General features: G+C 38.2%; 1 protein-coding gene across 2 annotated transcripts in view; it reads right to left on the reverse strand.

Moving 5' to 3' along the window:
• Positions 1-245: 245 nt before the first annotated feature.
• The window catches only part of KCNJ3 (potassium inwardly rectifying channel subfamily J member 3), a 191,375-nt gene continuing 176,722 nt past the window's right edge, over positions 246-14,898 (reverse strand). Inside the window, exon 3 of one of the 2 annotated variants that reach the window (XM_054044563.1) lies at positions 246-7,583. In XM_054044563.1, the coding sequence (XP_053900538.1) occupies positions 6,997-7,583 (587 nt within the window). In that variant the 3' untranslated portion in view covers positions 246-6,996. The remainder of the gene's footprint in view (positions 7,584-14,898) is intronic. The other variant, XM_054044564.1, reaches the window with a different exon arrangement.

Below are 14,898 nucleotides of genomic sequence, written 5' to 3' on the forward strand. Positions count from 1 at the left end.
GGTTAACATGATCATAATCCAATATCCACTGAAGTTAGTTGAAGTCTTTCCACTAAATTCAATAGGAGATGGATCAGGCCCAAAGCCCCCCAGAATGTCCTTTGCTGTGATCACTATTGCTTAAAAACTGAATCACTTGAAGTCCCGTTCTTGTTTCCTGATTTGAAGTGGACCTGCCATTTTTGTACAGTATATGCCAAAACATAAGGCTACCACCTCATCATTTAAATAATTGTACAAAAATCAAAACCCTGAATATTTATTCATTTGTTAAAAAATATACTTAGGGTACATTTGATAAATGACAAGTACACTATGACGTTTAAACCCAACAATTTTTGAAAGTTTAATATAGCTTTAGATAAAACTGAGCTTGCAGTATTAACGAATACAAGAGTTTGTAATTTTGTATAATCCAAATAAACTTGTACATTTATACAATTATAGATTGCATGCCAGAAAATGCAATTAGTGGATTCTAATTTGAATATATACAATTTACAATATAATTCAAGCATAAATTCAGCAGTAGAGAACACAGACCTGCTGTGCAGTCAGAAAGAAATACTTTTTTAGCTTAAGCACTAGGGCTGGGCAAAAACAAAAATGATGAAATGAGAGAAGTGGCTATGCTAACAGAAATTAAATATTAACCCAGAATAACTTCAATTTCTTAAAAAAAAATTACAAACTAATTTATTATTCATGTTTGTTTGCACTTATCAATATTTTAGTTTTAACATACATTATATTCCAGTACATGCCACAGGACTCAGCAGCCTTATTCGCAGCAGGGAAGGATGAATGTTTTATATAAAAAATTAGGTATTTTGAATTAATCATAACTGAATATTTATCAAAATATTTTGCAGCATCAAACATAACATAATAAGGACAGTACTTTCCAATTTCAAAGCATGATTTCTTCAGATTACTAAGGCCTGGTCTACACTACAAAGTTAGGTCAACTTAAGTCCACTTGTGTTGACCCTAGTTGTGCACGTGTCTAAACCAAAGCCTATCTCCTACCAACATAAGTGCCCATCAGACAGTACTACCTTCCTGAGTGTCAGAGAGCCACGGTTGGCCTACTTAGGTTGATGCAGTGCAAGTGTAAATACTGAATTACCTCTATTGATCCTAGCAGTCCTCCAGCAACTGTCTCACAATATGCATATCCCCGTAACAAATTTTGAACTCCACTGCCAACGGTCAGAGAGACTGGAATCCCTTAACCATCCCACCTCCGCATCAGCACCTCCCATGTGATTCTGAAATGACTCTTCCTGATTGCCTACCTTGGCAAGCACACCTACCAGCTCACCTTTGTTGTGTGCATCTGGCCATGCTGGCTCTGCACACAGATGCTACTAGACATGCTCCTACCTGGAGTAAACAAGTAGTCTTGGATCTCCTTGGCCTGTGGAGAGAAGAGACTGTAAAAGCTATGGAAATATAGACATCTATGTGCAAATTCCACTGGCGATACTGAAACTGCAGCACAACAGAGATGACCAGCAGTGCTGTGTGAAAATGAAGTAACTTTGCCAGGGATACCAGAAGGGGAGGGAGGCAACAAGAAATCTGATGCTGCCTTGTAGACCTGCCATTTTTAGAATGACCTGCAGGTCATACTTGGCAGTGACCCTGCCAGCACTCTGCATTCTGTTTTGCAGGAGCCTGAATGCAGACCTGTTGGAAGGAGAAGGGGAAAAACCATGCCACAAGCAGTTTGAATTTCCACCAAACTCAAACCAGTCCCACCATGTGAACGCATATGAGCTGACTGATGGGAAGGGAGTGTGGGTAAGTGTGTACAGGCATTATTCTTTATAATCATTTCCCTTTTCATTGTCAGTAATCTCATCTCCCTCCCATCTAGCTCTTCTTCCCCATTTAAAAAAGGGTGCCCATCTCATCAGCAACTGTAGAGAACAAAAACTGGTATAATGTTAGAAAAAAATGATAGAGAATAAATTCAGAAAGAGTATTATGGCAGTCTGATTACACAATTCAAATCAGATTATTGCCCTGTGCTCAGGCAGAGGTAGAACAAACAGAGGTAGAATCAGCATCTGCTTTTTTATTCTTTGGTTTGTCGGGCTGGGCAGGGGGTCATGCAGAGAACTTTGTTAATCTAAACAGGGATGTCCATAGAGAAACTCTGCGATCCTCTCCCAAACCTTTCTAGGGATGACAGCCTTTTTTCTTCACCCCCGATATGAGATTTTACCATGACACTCTGTGTTGCATTTGGCTGGCACCATTGCAATAAATAAGCTATCTGCGCAACATACGGGCCCAGGCAGTTTTGGGATGCCATTTGCAGTAGGGTTGTCTGTGCTGAGATAATCAGCCAAAGTTATCACTGCCGGTGAAAAAAACTGCCAATATTCACTGCACTTTGCCTATACCCACACCCAGGGGCACCTAGCATTTAAACCTTCCATGCAAAAGAATAACCCCACACCCCTACTCACCATGGCTTGAGCTGCAGAGCGGTGCTGTAGCGAGACGCTCCAAAACTTAAGTGAAAACTAACATTTCTTATTACAGAGAATAACATATGAGAGATTTTAGACTTATCATTCCCTTTCCATTGTGGTTATAAATCTAATGCAATATCGGTCTGTTTTAATCAGCAACCTCTGACCTGGTAGTCTCGAGAGGTGCCCCACTCCAGATCTGCTGAATATTTGATCCTGATCAGGAGGAGAAAGTAGCGGACTCGGAAGAATATGTTCTGCGAGATCTTCCAATCCTCTACAAACTCAGACTGAAAACACAGGGCTTGGAGAAGCCATATGACCGTGACAATGGAGAAAGACCAAGAATGGAGAAAGCAGGTTGCTGCAGGAGAAGGAAAAGGACCAAAAGGCATACTTGGAAATGCATCAGGACATGATGGGTTTACTCTGACAACAAACTTAGATGTTACAGAGCATTACTGACCTATATGCCCAGAGACCTCAGACTCAGTAGCTTTTCCAGTCCTTGGAAAACACCATGGTCTGATACCCACCCCCCCCCCACATAACAAGTGGCAATATGGTATACATCTTTACTGCTGCTACTCCACACTGGGGGAAAACCAGGAGAACCATGGCTACACATACACTGACCTGTGAAAACCACAGGATCAGCCACACTTAAAAGTATACCTTTCTGTTGATGTATTCACTGGCAAGATATACTGTCCGTCACCCCATCACTGTTTGGAAACCCAATTGCTGAAAGTCCAGCCACTATTTCCTGCACATTGCCAAGTCACAGTCCTGTGCAGCAGGACACACTTAATGGCCTTACACATTTGGATGACCGTGGCTCCCCCTGTGGATTTTTCAACTGCAACATGATTGCCAATGATTGATAGCAATCTGGTATTGCAAGTTTCCAGAATGCAATTGCCACTTGCTTCTCCACTGTCAATTCAGCTCTTATTTTGGTGTGTCTGCACTGGAGGGTTGGAGTGAGCTTGCCACAAAGATCCAGGAACATGGCCTTTTGCATCCAAAAGTTCCGCAGCCACTGCTAGTCATCCTAAACCTGCATTACGATGCAATCTCACCAATCAGTGCTAGTTTCTCAGGCCCAGACAGAGAGATTCACCATGTGGAGTTGCTCTGGATCTCCCTCCCTCCCCCAGCTATGTCTATCTGTATCCAGTTATTGTGCTTCAACATCTCTGCATCTTCCTCACTACATGACCAATTGTAGTACTCATTCAAGTTCTGCAAATACTGGAGAATTGTTCGTCTTGTATTAGCAAAGCTCATGAGAATTGTGCTGAGCTGTGCAGGGTCCAGGCTTTTGCCAGAGATGGCAGAGACGGGAAAGCAGTTTGCAGGACTGTGGAAGTTTTTAAAAATGGTGCAAAAATTATGGGATTGGGGCAAGCACTACAGGACGAAGACAGTGGCATGGTGGAAAATTGACCCCTAGTTCCCAGAAATCCCTGGTATTTCACAAAGCCCAGTAAAAATATCCCACAAGGCATTGCACCAGATGGTGCCATGGGGCATACTGGGATACCTACCTCTGGTGCACCCCATTTTATACTTGGGTGCTTGTGTTGGCACTGTGCATACTCACCACAAGTGTGCGTGTGCCCAAGTGTATTCAAAAGTCTGCAGCTGCACGCCAATCAAACTGTCATGTAGACACGACCTAAGTAATTTGTGGTTCACTTGCACTTTATCAATAATTCTAATTCTCATACCATTTGTATTCAGGTTCCACTAGCATAATTTATTTACTTTTTTAAAATATACTTGATATTCTGGCACAAATTTTCTCTCACGTTTCCCAAAAGCAAATGCTAAAGTTAAAGCAAATATCTTAAGGGTAAGATTTTTTTTTAAAAAGCCCAACTTCCACACTGCAGAAACTTACACAATGGAATAAGAGGTGCCAAAAATTGCTTTGACAGGACATTTTCAGACTTTTATGGCACAGATGTCAAATGTATTTTGTAAGAAAGCCTGTCGTAAAGTATCAACAACAAGGGGACAACTAAGCTGTCAGAATTAATCTTTTAACACATCACAATTTTGCTCACCAGGCATTTACAGCATGGTACTACTACACACCCCAAATAATGTGCAAAGGGCTGACAGTTTAGCCAAAGGTCTAACAAGCATGCAATGTAGATCACAGATCATTATAAACTCTGAAAAACTCGGTAAGTAAATGTGAAATCCATAAGTACACAATTGGCAGATGGTGAACAGTGCTGAGTACCTAGCAGTGTAGGTTCCCTATTTTTCATTCCTTGCAACCAATTACAAAATAAAATAAAATATTTTTTCCAGATATTGGTAGATCTACTATTATTATTACTTCTTTATACAGTCCTACAAATGTGCACTCTCTCACTTAAGATGGTCCAAAGCCTTTTGAGTCAGAACTGCCAATACATGATTGAAATCAGTTAACACCACACAGTTAACACCATAACAGTGTATGTTCTAAAAGTAAAAAGATTCTTGTTCACTGCGGTCCCGAACTACCATACTTTTGGATAATTACATAAAAATTACATCCCAAACTTTGATATCAGGATTAGTAGTAATTATTACTACACCTCTACCCCAATATAACATGACCCGCTATAACACGAATTTGGATATAACGTGGTAAAGCAGTGCTCCGGCGGATCAAAGCCAGTTCAATATAACGCGGTTTCACCTATAATGCGGTAAGATTTTTTGGTTCCCGAGGACAGCATTATATTGGGGTAGAGGTGTATTATTTTTGCTGTTGTCTTATTTAATTACCCTGTTTCCAAAAGTGCACCAGCTACACATTTATGGTCAAATTAATCACACTGACCCTTTTATGAACAGAATAGAGATGAGCCAAGATAGAAATTCTCACTGCCTGAAGATACCCAGAAAGCCAGACCTATTCCTGAAACTCCAAACCAGATGCAGGAACTGTGCCAAAGCACCACTTCTAGTAATGATATAGCATCAACAAATGAGTGTTTTCAGATGCTGTGATGTACACTATATAGAAGTTCAACTTTTAGTGGAAGAACTGGGACAACTCCAAATAGAGGATAGGTACCAAAATGCTACCTACCCATGGTTGGCTGGAGGTACCTATACTATGCCTACCAGGCTGGCTCATCTCTGCCAAGAGAATTTAGAATGAAGTGAAATGAAAAATAAAACAAGTTCAAAAATACATTTATGAAGAATTGACCTTTTGCACTTCAAAATACATCTAAATGTATTTTTATCACTTTAAAATATTATCACCATATAGAACGCAAGAGGGAAAAATTCCCCTAAAAGAGAGGGAAAAGTTGCCTAGATGGACTTAGTGGACAATAAGAGAGCATTAACATTTTTTTGGTGTTTCAGTAAAGGATTTAGCAATTTTTGAAAATTCAGAAAAATAATTCTGATTGTGAGATTCCAATTTGGTTGGAAAACTAAAGCAAAAGATCCTGCAGACTCTTACTCAAATGAGTAGTCCCTAATCAGACAAGTAGTCCCATTGATGCACAAGTAACAGTTTGCATGACTGGGTCCTAAATGTGGAGGGTGAAAACCCAGCCCCATTGAAGCTAATCAGTATTTCGCCTTTGATGTAATTGGGACAAAATTTCACCCAGAAAGTCTAAGTAGTTGATTTTACATTTTCCTATCAGATTGATACTACTTACATTAGAAAATCAAGCAAATGTGCCCATTTTGAATGTTTTGTTACACTAATATTATTAGTCATGAAACAAAATGATCTCATGATTTTATTTAAAATTTTGTACTTAAAACGGAAACTCTGTTTGAGATATTTTGCCCAGCCCTAAATAGTACAATTTTTTGCTAACACCTCTTATGAAGTACACTTTAAATTCTCCCAGCATTGTAATGGCAGGAAAAAAAACAAAGAAATTATTAAAGCAAATTATAAAATGGCAAATAATTTAAGGCTAAGAAATTTGGTGTTTGGAATTGACTAATGCTTATAGCCTTATTTTAAGAAAGAAAACATGCACCATAACTACTTTGTTTGAACAAAACATCACAATCTACATCAGAAAAAATAAATACACTTTAAATTAAATTATAACTTGCCCTGAAAGTTTCCTACGCATGTTTTACCTACTACTTACCCTTAAGAAATATAGGAGAGAATAACACCCCCCTTTACATATTTTCAGAATATACAATATAAATATAGTAAGAATCATGCCAGAAAACTATATGCAAAAATTGCACACTATTATTGCATGCTTGTTGTGATACTACATGCCAATTAATATTTGCTCTCCTATGACCTCAGTCAGGACTTCAGGTCTTTTAATCAGAACATTACACTTACAGTACATCATTATCTGGGAAGAACACTGCTGTCCCAGTTTGCATGTAGTGCTTAGGAAACTTTCACCTTTTAGCTACTATACTCTTTTCAGAGAGTTTGCTTTCCTGCCCAAATTGGATTGACTAATAATTCAAACTTTAAATAATATCTAAATGTCTATTCTTGTTATGTAAAGCGATCAGAATTCATTTTCCTCAATTTGGGTGGAAGTTTTCCCTCCATTCTAGCTCCTCCTCCTGACAATTTTTGAAGCTTTGGTGGCAAATCAGCCACAGACTGACTCATAGGATCTGACATCATCTTTGTAGTTTTAGATACCAGTTTCTCTTCTGAGTTGCCAGGAACTGAGCTTATTCGCTGAAGTTTCATAGGTAAATCCCCAATGCTGTAGGCCTTTTCAGAGGTTGTAGAACTCATCCTTAGTAGTTTTTTGGGAAAGTCTTCCCTTCCAGTCATTTTCTGCAGTTTTGAGGGTATCTTTGTACTAATGTCATCTAGACCATCTAGACATTCTACAGAATTATTCCTTTCTTTACTGTTACTTACAGCTGATCCTATTAAAGGGGAAGATATAAGAAGCATTTCTTCCTGTTCTTTCACACTGTAGGGCGTAGTAGGGACTTCAAATGTTGCATGGAACTGGGAATAGTCTACTTTAAAAAATCCTTCCTCTAAGGAAATCACAGGGAAAAAACGGTGACCCCAGAGAACTTCATCTTCGGTATACGAAGTTCGGGCTTGACATGTCATCCCTGCAACAAAAAAGGAAACAAAAGCCTTGATAAATTATTAAGAAATAAAATTACATAAATCAAATCTAACCTGATTTTGATTGTATAGAATCTTGATTTGTAATATGTCATATAAACATATGTTATACTTTTTTCATGCATTTAACACACCAGTGCTAATTAAACTCTGAAATCATTGACTAGCTATTTTGGAGATATGTTCCTGTATCAGAAAGATTGCTACATAGGCCTTTTTTGACACTTACCTGCACATTTTGCATATCCCCAATCAAATAATTCTCTTGAATCAAAATTACGGTCGTTGCCAATATAGAGCTGGTCAGAAAATGGGCGGAGGGGGGGGCGGCGGGAGGGTGTCACAAAAAAATATCGGAACAACCTCAGTTCTGTTTTTCATTAAATTTTTACTTTTGTCATTTAATAAATTTAAATCTATAGCTCATCAGTGAACAGAAAACAAATTTCACAAGCATTTTTTAATAAAAACAATCAATCAAATTTTGTAGCCTGCTCTTCTCCAATGGGAGTCATGTGTAAACAAGATTGCAGATCAGAACCTAACTTGGTACCAGCATATAGATTTACCACTGTGACAGGTACACCAAAATGACAGATAGATTAGGCAGAGCTCAAACCTAGAAATTAATTTCTGAGAGCTCAGAGAATAAGTAGTTATTTTTCTCCATATTAACGTGATACTTTTTTTTTTATTTTTTGATTGCATGCTTCTTATACAGACTCCTTTCCCTTGAAATGGTGTTGGCAGGGCAGCCCAGCACAGTGAGCTCTGGAATTAACATCCCATTGAGATGCCAGTTCATACCGGTTAGAGCTATTGTTTCTGGCTGTCTACAGATTCTTGGTTCACATTTTAAAAGTTTTCTTTGCAACCATGAGGGCTATCAAAAATTAAACCATAAATTCTGATATTATCACATGACTCCTCAATGTTGGGCCCTAAGCTTATAGTGCCTAATCCATAACCCAGCCCTGTATAGACCCCAAATATCTGGGCTTTATATCAGTAAAGTAAATGTGGTCGTTCATCAGGAGTTAAGTACAGCTGTAATAGGGTTACACATACACAGGCATGCAGCTCCTTTGGGAATGGGGATAGCAGTGTGGAATAAGCAGATAGCTCCTTCTCTCTCTTCCAATTACGTTATGTATTTAAATTTGGCAACCCATCTAGCAGGCAATTTAGGCACAATACAAGACCCATTTATTTTGTTTAGCACTTGACTGAGTTTTGTTCTTAGTTGTTTTTGCTCATTTCTGTTTTGATCTCTGTAACTGAAGTATGTAGCTGCCGGAGAAGTGGACACTAAACAAAAGAACAAACTGCACTAAACATTGTCGTTGTCCCAAAAATATTAGCAACCAGAGGGGCAGATAGCACTCGGAGTTTGGGTCATGACTGTTAATGTATACATGGGTTTTAAAGGTCCAGAAAAATACTGTGAGGAAAAAAAAAATCTCTCATGCTGCCAATCATTCTTATATTATTGCTTTATATTGACCTCAAAGGAGTGTACTTCAGTTACAATGATTGTTTATGTGGTGACTGTTGTTTCCAAATTTGTAGATAAAATAGTAATGTGGTTTAATGACCAATTATTTAGATTCGAAATTAGAAAGTGACAAACATTAATGTAACAATATTAAGCTGCCTCTTCAGGGTTGAAATGAATAGTACCAAATCTTGAGGGTTTAAAAGTTCTTGTTTACTCCCAACTCAGCATAAAAGAGACTTTGTTTATATTTTCAGGGAGCAGACCATCTGCAATGCAGAACTAGACACCGATTAGTCATCTTGCCATCCAAGGAACACAACCTTCTTTGGGAGCCAAGAACTCCCATGTTTTGCACTGACACAGAATGTGGCAGGTCATTTAGCTGCCCTTTGTCTTAAATCCCCCAGAGGTAAAATGAAGATAATACATTGCCTAAAAATGCTTACATTAACTACTAGATGTGAGGATTAATCAATTCACATTTGTAAGCACCTTGAAGATAGAGTATGCTAAATAAATGCTAAGTATTATTATTACTATTTCTATGTAACATTTTACAGACCATATTTTTAACATGTTCCCGTTGGTGTGTCACTTGCAAGAGTATATTGGCACGATCATATGCCCACACAGGTAATGGGTTTTGCATATGTAAATTCTACCAACTGCACACAAATGATAAAAACCATATTTTTCTTAAAGAAGTTTTATATCTATAATGTTTTTATAACATATTTTGATGTATTGGCATATCCAGCATGATATATAATGTTGTTAGATTTTTAAATGAATTAAAAAGAAAGTTAAACAACCCCCCCAAAACTAGCAAATTCTTAGTCTTTTCCCACAGAATTTATATTCTCACACACACACACACACACACACACACCGGAACTTAAATAAATACCTGCACACTTCTGAAATGCATATTTGGCCAGATTATTCATAAAAAATAATCCCAGTTTTGCAGAATTTGCTCTAATATTCACTTAATTTCAAACATTGCTATCACTGAATACTTGATGCACCTGCCCTGCTCATCCAATTACAAAATCCACACAACCCTTATTAATAGATTATTGTGTTTCAACTCTCCTACTTTACTTTGAGAACATTAACTCTCCACTCTGTATTTTAATTTTTTTTTAATTAATGGAGATGGCCTATCTCCTAGAACTGGAAGGGACCTTGAAAGGTCATGGAGTCCAGCCCCCTGCGTTCAGTAGCAGGACCAAGTACTGATTTTGCTCCAGATCCCTAAGTGGCCCCCTCAAGGATTGAACTCACAACCCTGGGTTTAGCTGGCCAATGCTCAAACCACTGAGCTATTCCCCCGGGAGGCCACAGAGAGAAGTGTGAAATAGTGAGCAACTAGCAGCATGGGCAGTGTAGGGCAACAACAAAGGGGGACTCACTCCTGGAACTGGTTCTCCAGTCCCTTTTCTGGGTTACCACTGTCCATTTGGTATCTCAACTGGAGTCCTGTACCTGGAGCATGAGAATGCTCAGAGCCACAGTATTCTAGTATGCATTTGTTCCACTCCATCTGCTTTTGCACAGAAGTAAAGAATTATTAGCAGCTGCATGTTTTATAACAAAGACCACATATGAGCCAAAAGAGATTCCAGGCATGGAAAACCAATTAGAGGAAGTATAAAAAGAGAAGCACAAGTCATGGCAAAAACTAAAAGATGCAAAATTGAATCGCGGCTGCTAGAGAGCATGGTCACTTATATGTTCATGGAAGAAAACTAGCCACAATTCAGTCAGCCCATACATATTAAATATTTGTAAGCATGACATATGGTACCTCAAAATATGTCCTGTAACCCCATTATTAGTGTATGGTTATATTTTATGCAAAGAATGCCTTGTAAGGTATCAGATAAAAGGTCATGATCTTCTAAAACTCATTGTTCTGTGAAAAAATGCAGATCATCATTATATATGGAGTTATGAGATTTTGCTATATGGTTATTATTGAAATATGTGGTAAATTTGGGAAACGCCCACAGCTAGCTCACCAGTGGCAACAAAGGAGGTGACCCGTACCCAGGTTGGTGTTAAACAACCATCACCAGCCATTGACCAGCAGGGGAACTATAAACAAGAGATTTACAATTCAATAAGAGACAGTTATGCAAGCCCCACACAATGGGGATTTGTGACTCAGCAAAGCTCACCAGGACATGCCTGGGCCAGTATTTTTCCAGGCCCATGAACTGAGAGTACAAAAAGGGGCCAGTGGCATCATGAGATCACTTCCCCCATCTACTCTGAAGGCAGCAAGAACACTGGGAAGACAGAGATTTTGAACTGATGAGATTGGGCCCAGGCTGAGAAGGGAATTCAGCCTGTGTATTAAGAACAGTAACCTGCCTGAAACATGCAGTGGGGCGAGAAAAGGATTTAGAATGTGTGTTTACTTTTTATTTCTTAGGTAACTATCTCTGACCTTTATGCCTACCACTTATAATCTATCTTTCTGTAGTCGGTAAACTTATTTTAATGTTTTATCTTTACCAGTGAGTGTGTCTAAAATGTCTGGGGAATTTGCTCAGATTACAAGGCTGGTGCATGTCCACTATGAAGCAGCAAACTAATTAATGAGCTTTGTCTTGAACAGTGTAAGAGGGTACATTTCTGGGGTGCAAGGCTGGGAACTGAGGGGAATTTGCTGGCATTTCCTTCTGTACAGTTGGTGAGTGGCTTAGAGAGCATTCATGCAACTTCACTGGCTGCGTCTCAGCCGGTGGCTGTGTGATAACAGCACCTGGAGGAGTTTGCTGCTTTTCACTGGCAAAGCATTGAGAGAGACCGCCCAGGCTGGAGAGTTAAGGGACTCAGTGGCCCCACAGTTCCGGGTTGTATGCCAGGGGGCTGGGCACAGTAAGGCAAAGAATTTTCTGGGACCCAGAAAGGTGGGGAAAATAGTTATCTGTTCAACAATGGCTAAATTTTGTTTTGTAATATTCACTTTTATGCACTGTACAGTACTATATGGTAATTCACTTTTACGTACGGAACTTTTGCTAATCTCAAAACATTTGTATTGGCTCCTGTTATAAGTTATAATCAAGTGTTTAAAAATGGGGTTCCTCCTCTAATGTTTTGCTGCTAATGTCAACCCAACGCCTGATGTCATGCCAATTCACATACCTGAAAATTTGAAATAAAATCAGTTTTCAACCATAATACACTTTTTAATCAGGAGATTTAGGAGAAATAGGTAGAATTGAGTGTAAGGAACAGGCTATATTTTCAACAGCTACATTTTCATATCAGTCATTGTAATTGATTCCAATGGTGGTTTGATTTGACTTTTTTTTTTATTTGCGGTAATCTGTAAACATAATTACATTCTAAATCTACCAACATGTTTTGCAACTCTTAATTGCAATTTTACACTATTTATTATTACAAACAGTAGGAATGGCTGATTTGTTTTGGGGAACATACACATACATGAGCATAAGTCCTTGTTTTAGACAGCAACAAAGGACAACACTCAAAAATCAGAAAAAGTTAAAAGAAGCCTTTGAAAGGTAAAACAAACAAACAAACAAAAACTATTGGCAGAATATAATCTTTGATAAAGCCTTACTGAATCCACCATTTTGCTGATGAACAGTCTTTCCTAGAAACGCATCTTTCATTTTCAAATTAATTAACTATAATAATGCAAACAGATATGTTTTAGTGCATCATACTAGTATTATTTTTCCAGTTTTGTTTAATTCTTTTCATGGTCATTTCCGCTTTTTATGAAATAACGTGAAAGAAAGCATGATATTGAAAAGTCCTGCTGTACAACAAATCTTCAACCATAGACATCTTCCACTAGGTAAGCTATTATTTATACGCAGTGAATTTCTAACTATGTCTCATGTATATAAATTAGACCTGTTTTCTTTTTATCCCAGGGCGTTTCAATTTTGTTATGAAGTTATTGTGGAAAAGAATCACATCACACAACAGATCATCACGAAATAAATTTTACCAGAGTGTTAATTATGTTGAGTATGTGGCCCATCTGTGTCCTTTATTATGCAGTTGTTCATTATCTATAGAGGCACAGCCAAAGAACAATCCCAATGACAACCTTCAACTTCAGCTTCTTTTTATCTCATGTTAGCTAGGGAACTCATTAGTAGATGGGTGTTTGTAGGCAATATATGGAAAATGAATACAGCAGCATTGGAAATTAGATCTATGATCACTGTAAGCAACATGGTTGTTTAGCTCTATTGACCTTTGTTTAGTGTAGTTAACAAATTACATAAAATGAAAAGATCTCTTTATAAAAAAAGAGATAATTGACAAGACACCCAAACTGTGGGCTTTGATGACGCGGTTCAAATTATATCTAATTCACTATGAAAGAGGCACCTTAGTGAGATGCAAAGTAGGAACAGCTCAAGGGTTACTGTCTAGTGTACACTGATGACTAGAAAATAGCACAAATAATACAGCATTAATTATAATTAATATAATATAATAATTATCGAGCAAATACGATAAGTCTTTGCACTGTCTTAGCATCGTTCATTCAAACATCCTAGAGAGCTTTAAAAAAAGAACATTAAACTCACTTAATCCTTAGTGTTTGGTTCTTTTTTAAAAATGACTTTGCAAACGTGGTACCACAGCTTACAGGTTTGGTTGCTATCACAGATAGTTATAACAAGTGTGTTTAACTTACAAGTACAGTTTCTCCTCACCTCCCCCCCAGCTGTCATCCCTGTAAACTCAAGCTGAGCTCTATGAGTTAAGCAGAATCTTTTCCATCTAGCAGATCACCACCAGTAATGATGATTCTGCAGGCTCTCAGTTACACCTGTGTAACTCCACTGCCATCAATAGCACTACACAAGGATAAATGAATGGAATCTAGGGTCAGACTGTGAGGCGGAATGGTACAAAGAGCCACACACTCATTTGTGCAGCCCACATAAGGACCATCCACAATTGTAGTCCTCAACAGATCACGCTCTTCATACGCTCAAAGGGTGCACCATGCCAAAGAGGGTGAGGAAAAGATAGGACAATGTCTCTGTCCCCTTTTGGAACCCACTTGCCAGAGGTGTGAGGAATATGTTGAACACTATTACCCTGGTTTAGGCGTATGTAGGCAGTTTCTCTCCTGTTGAAAATAACTTCATAAACGCCAACAGAAGAGCAGAAAAATCCTTACTTTTTTTTTTAAACGTGAAACACTGAAAATAAATTAGGGATTTGCATGTGAGAGAAACTGAACCAAGCTTTAACATACAGAATGGTTGTGTGCAGACAGTACCCTAAATCTTAAGGGACAGAGAGAAATCAACTGATTCTTGTGGTTCTGAATTTGTTGTTTGTTGGCTAGTTTAATTTTTTATTTGTTTTTAATAAAAATCTGAAATAAAAGTTCCTGCATGAAAGTAATCCACATAACTATGAGGGAGTTCTATCTTCTCACAGCAGACAGTTCACAGGTAGCAAACTGAGCTGCAGATAAGCAGAGAGCTAAAAGACTACATGCAGTATTCACTGATTTGTACTGGCAGAAAGACGATGATAAAAAAATGTGTAAGACTGTCATCTGATGGATATCTTGGCAAGCATGCATTTAATCTAATCACTTAACGTAATCTGTTTTGCAACACTTGAAAAAATTATATTTATTTCATTGCTTTAGGCTACAATTAACAAATGTTTATTGCCTATGACTAAGGAAAAAGTTTTCCCAACTTGATTGGACTATAGCTACTGAAGATACTGGATGCTGAAGAATTATGGGCTAAAAATTCATTAATGAATTT

The sequence above is a fragment of the Malaclemys terrapin genome, chromosome 11 (assembly GCF_027887155.1).
Source record: "Malaclemys terrapin pileata isolate rMalTer1 chromosome 11, rMalTer1.hap1, whole genome shotgun sequence".
NCBI classification, from domain to species: Eukaryota; Metazoa; Chordata; order Testudines; family Emydidae; genus Malaclemys; species Malaclemys terrapin.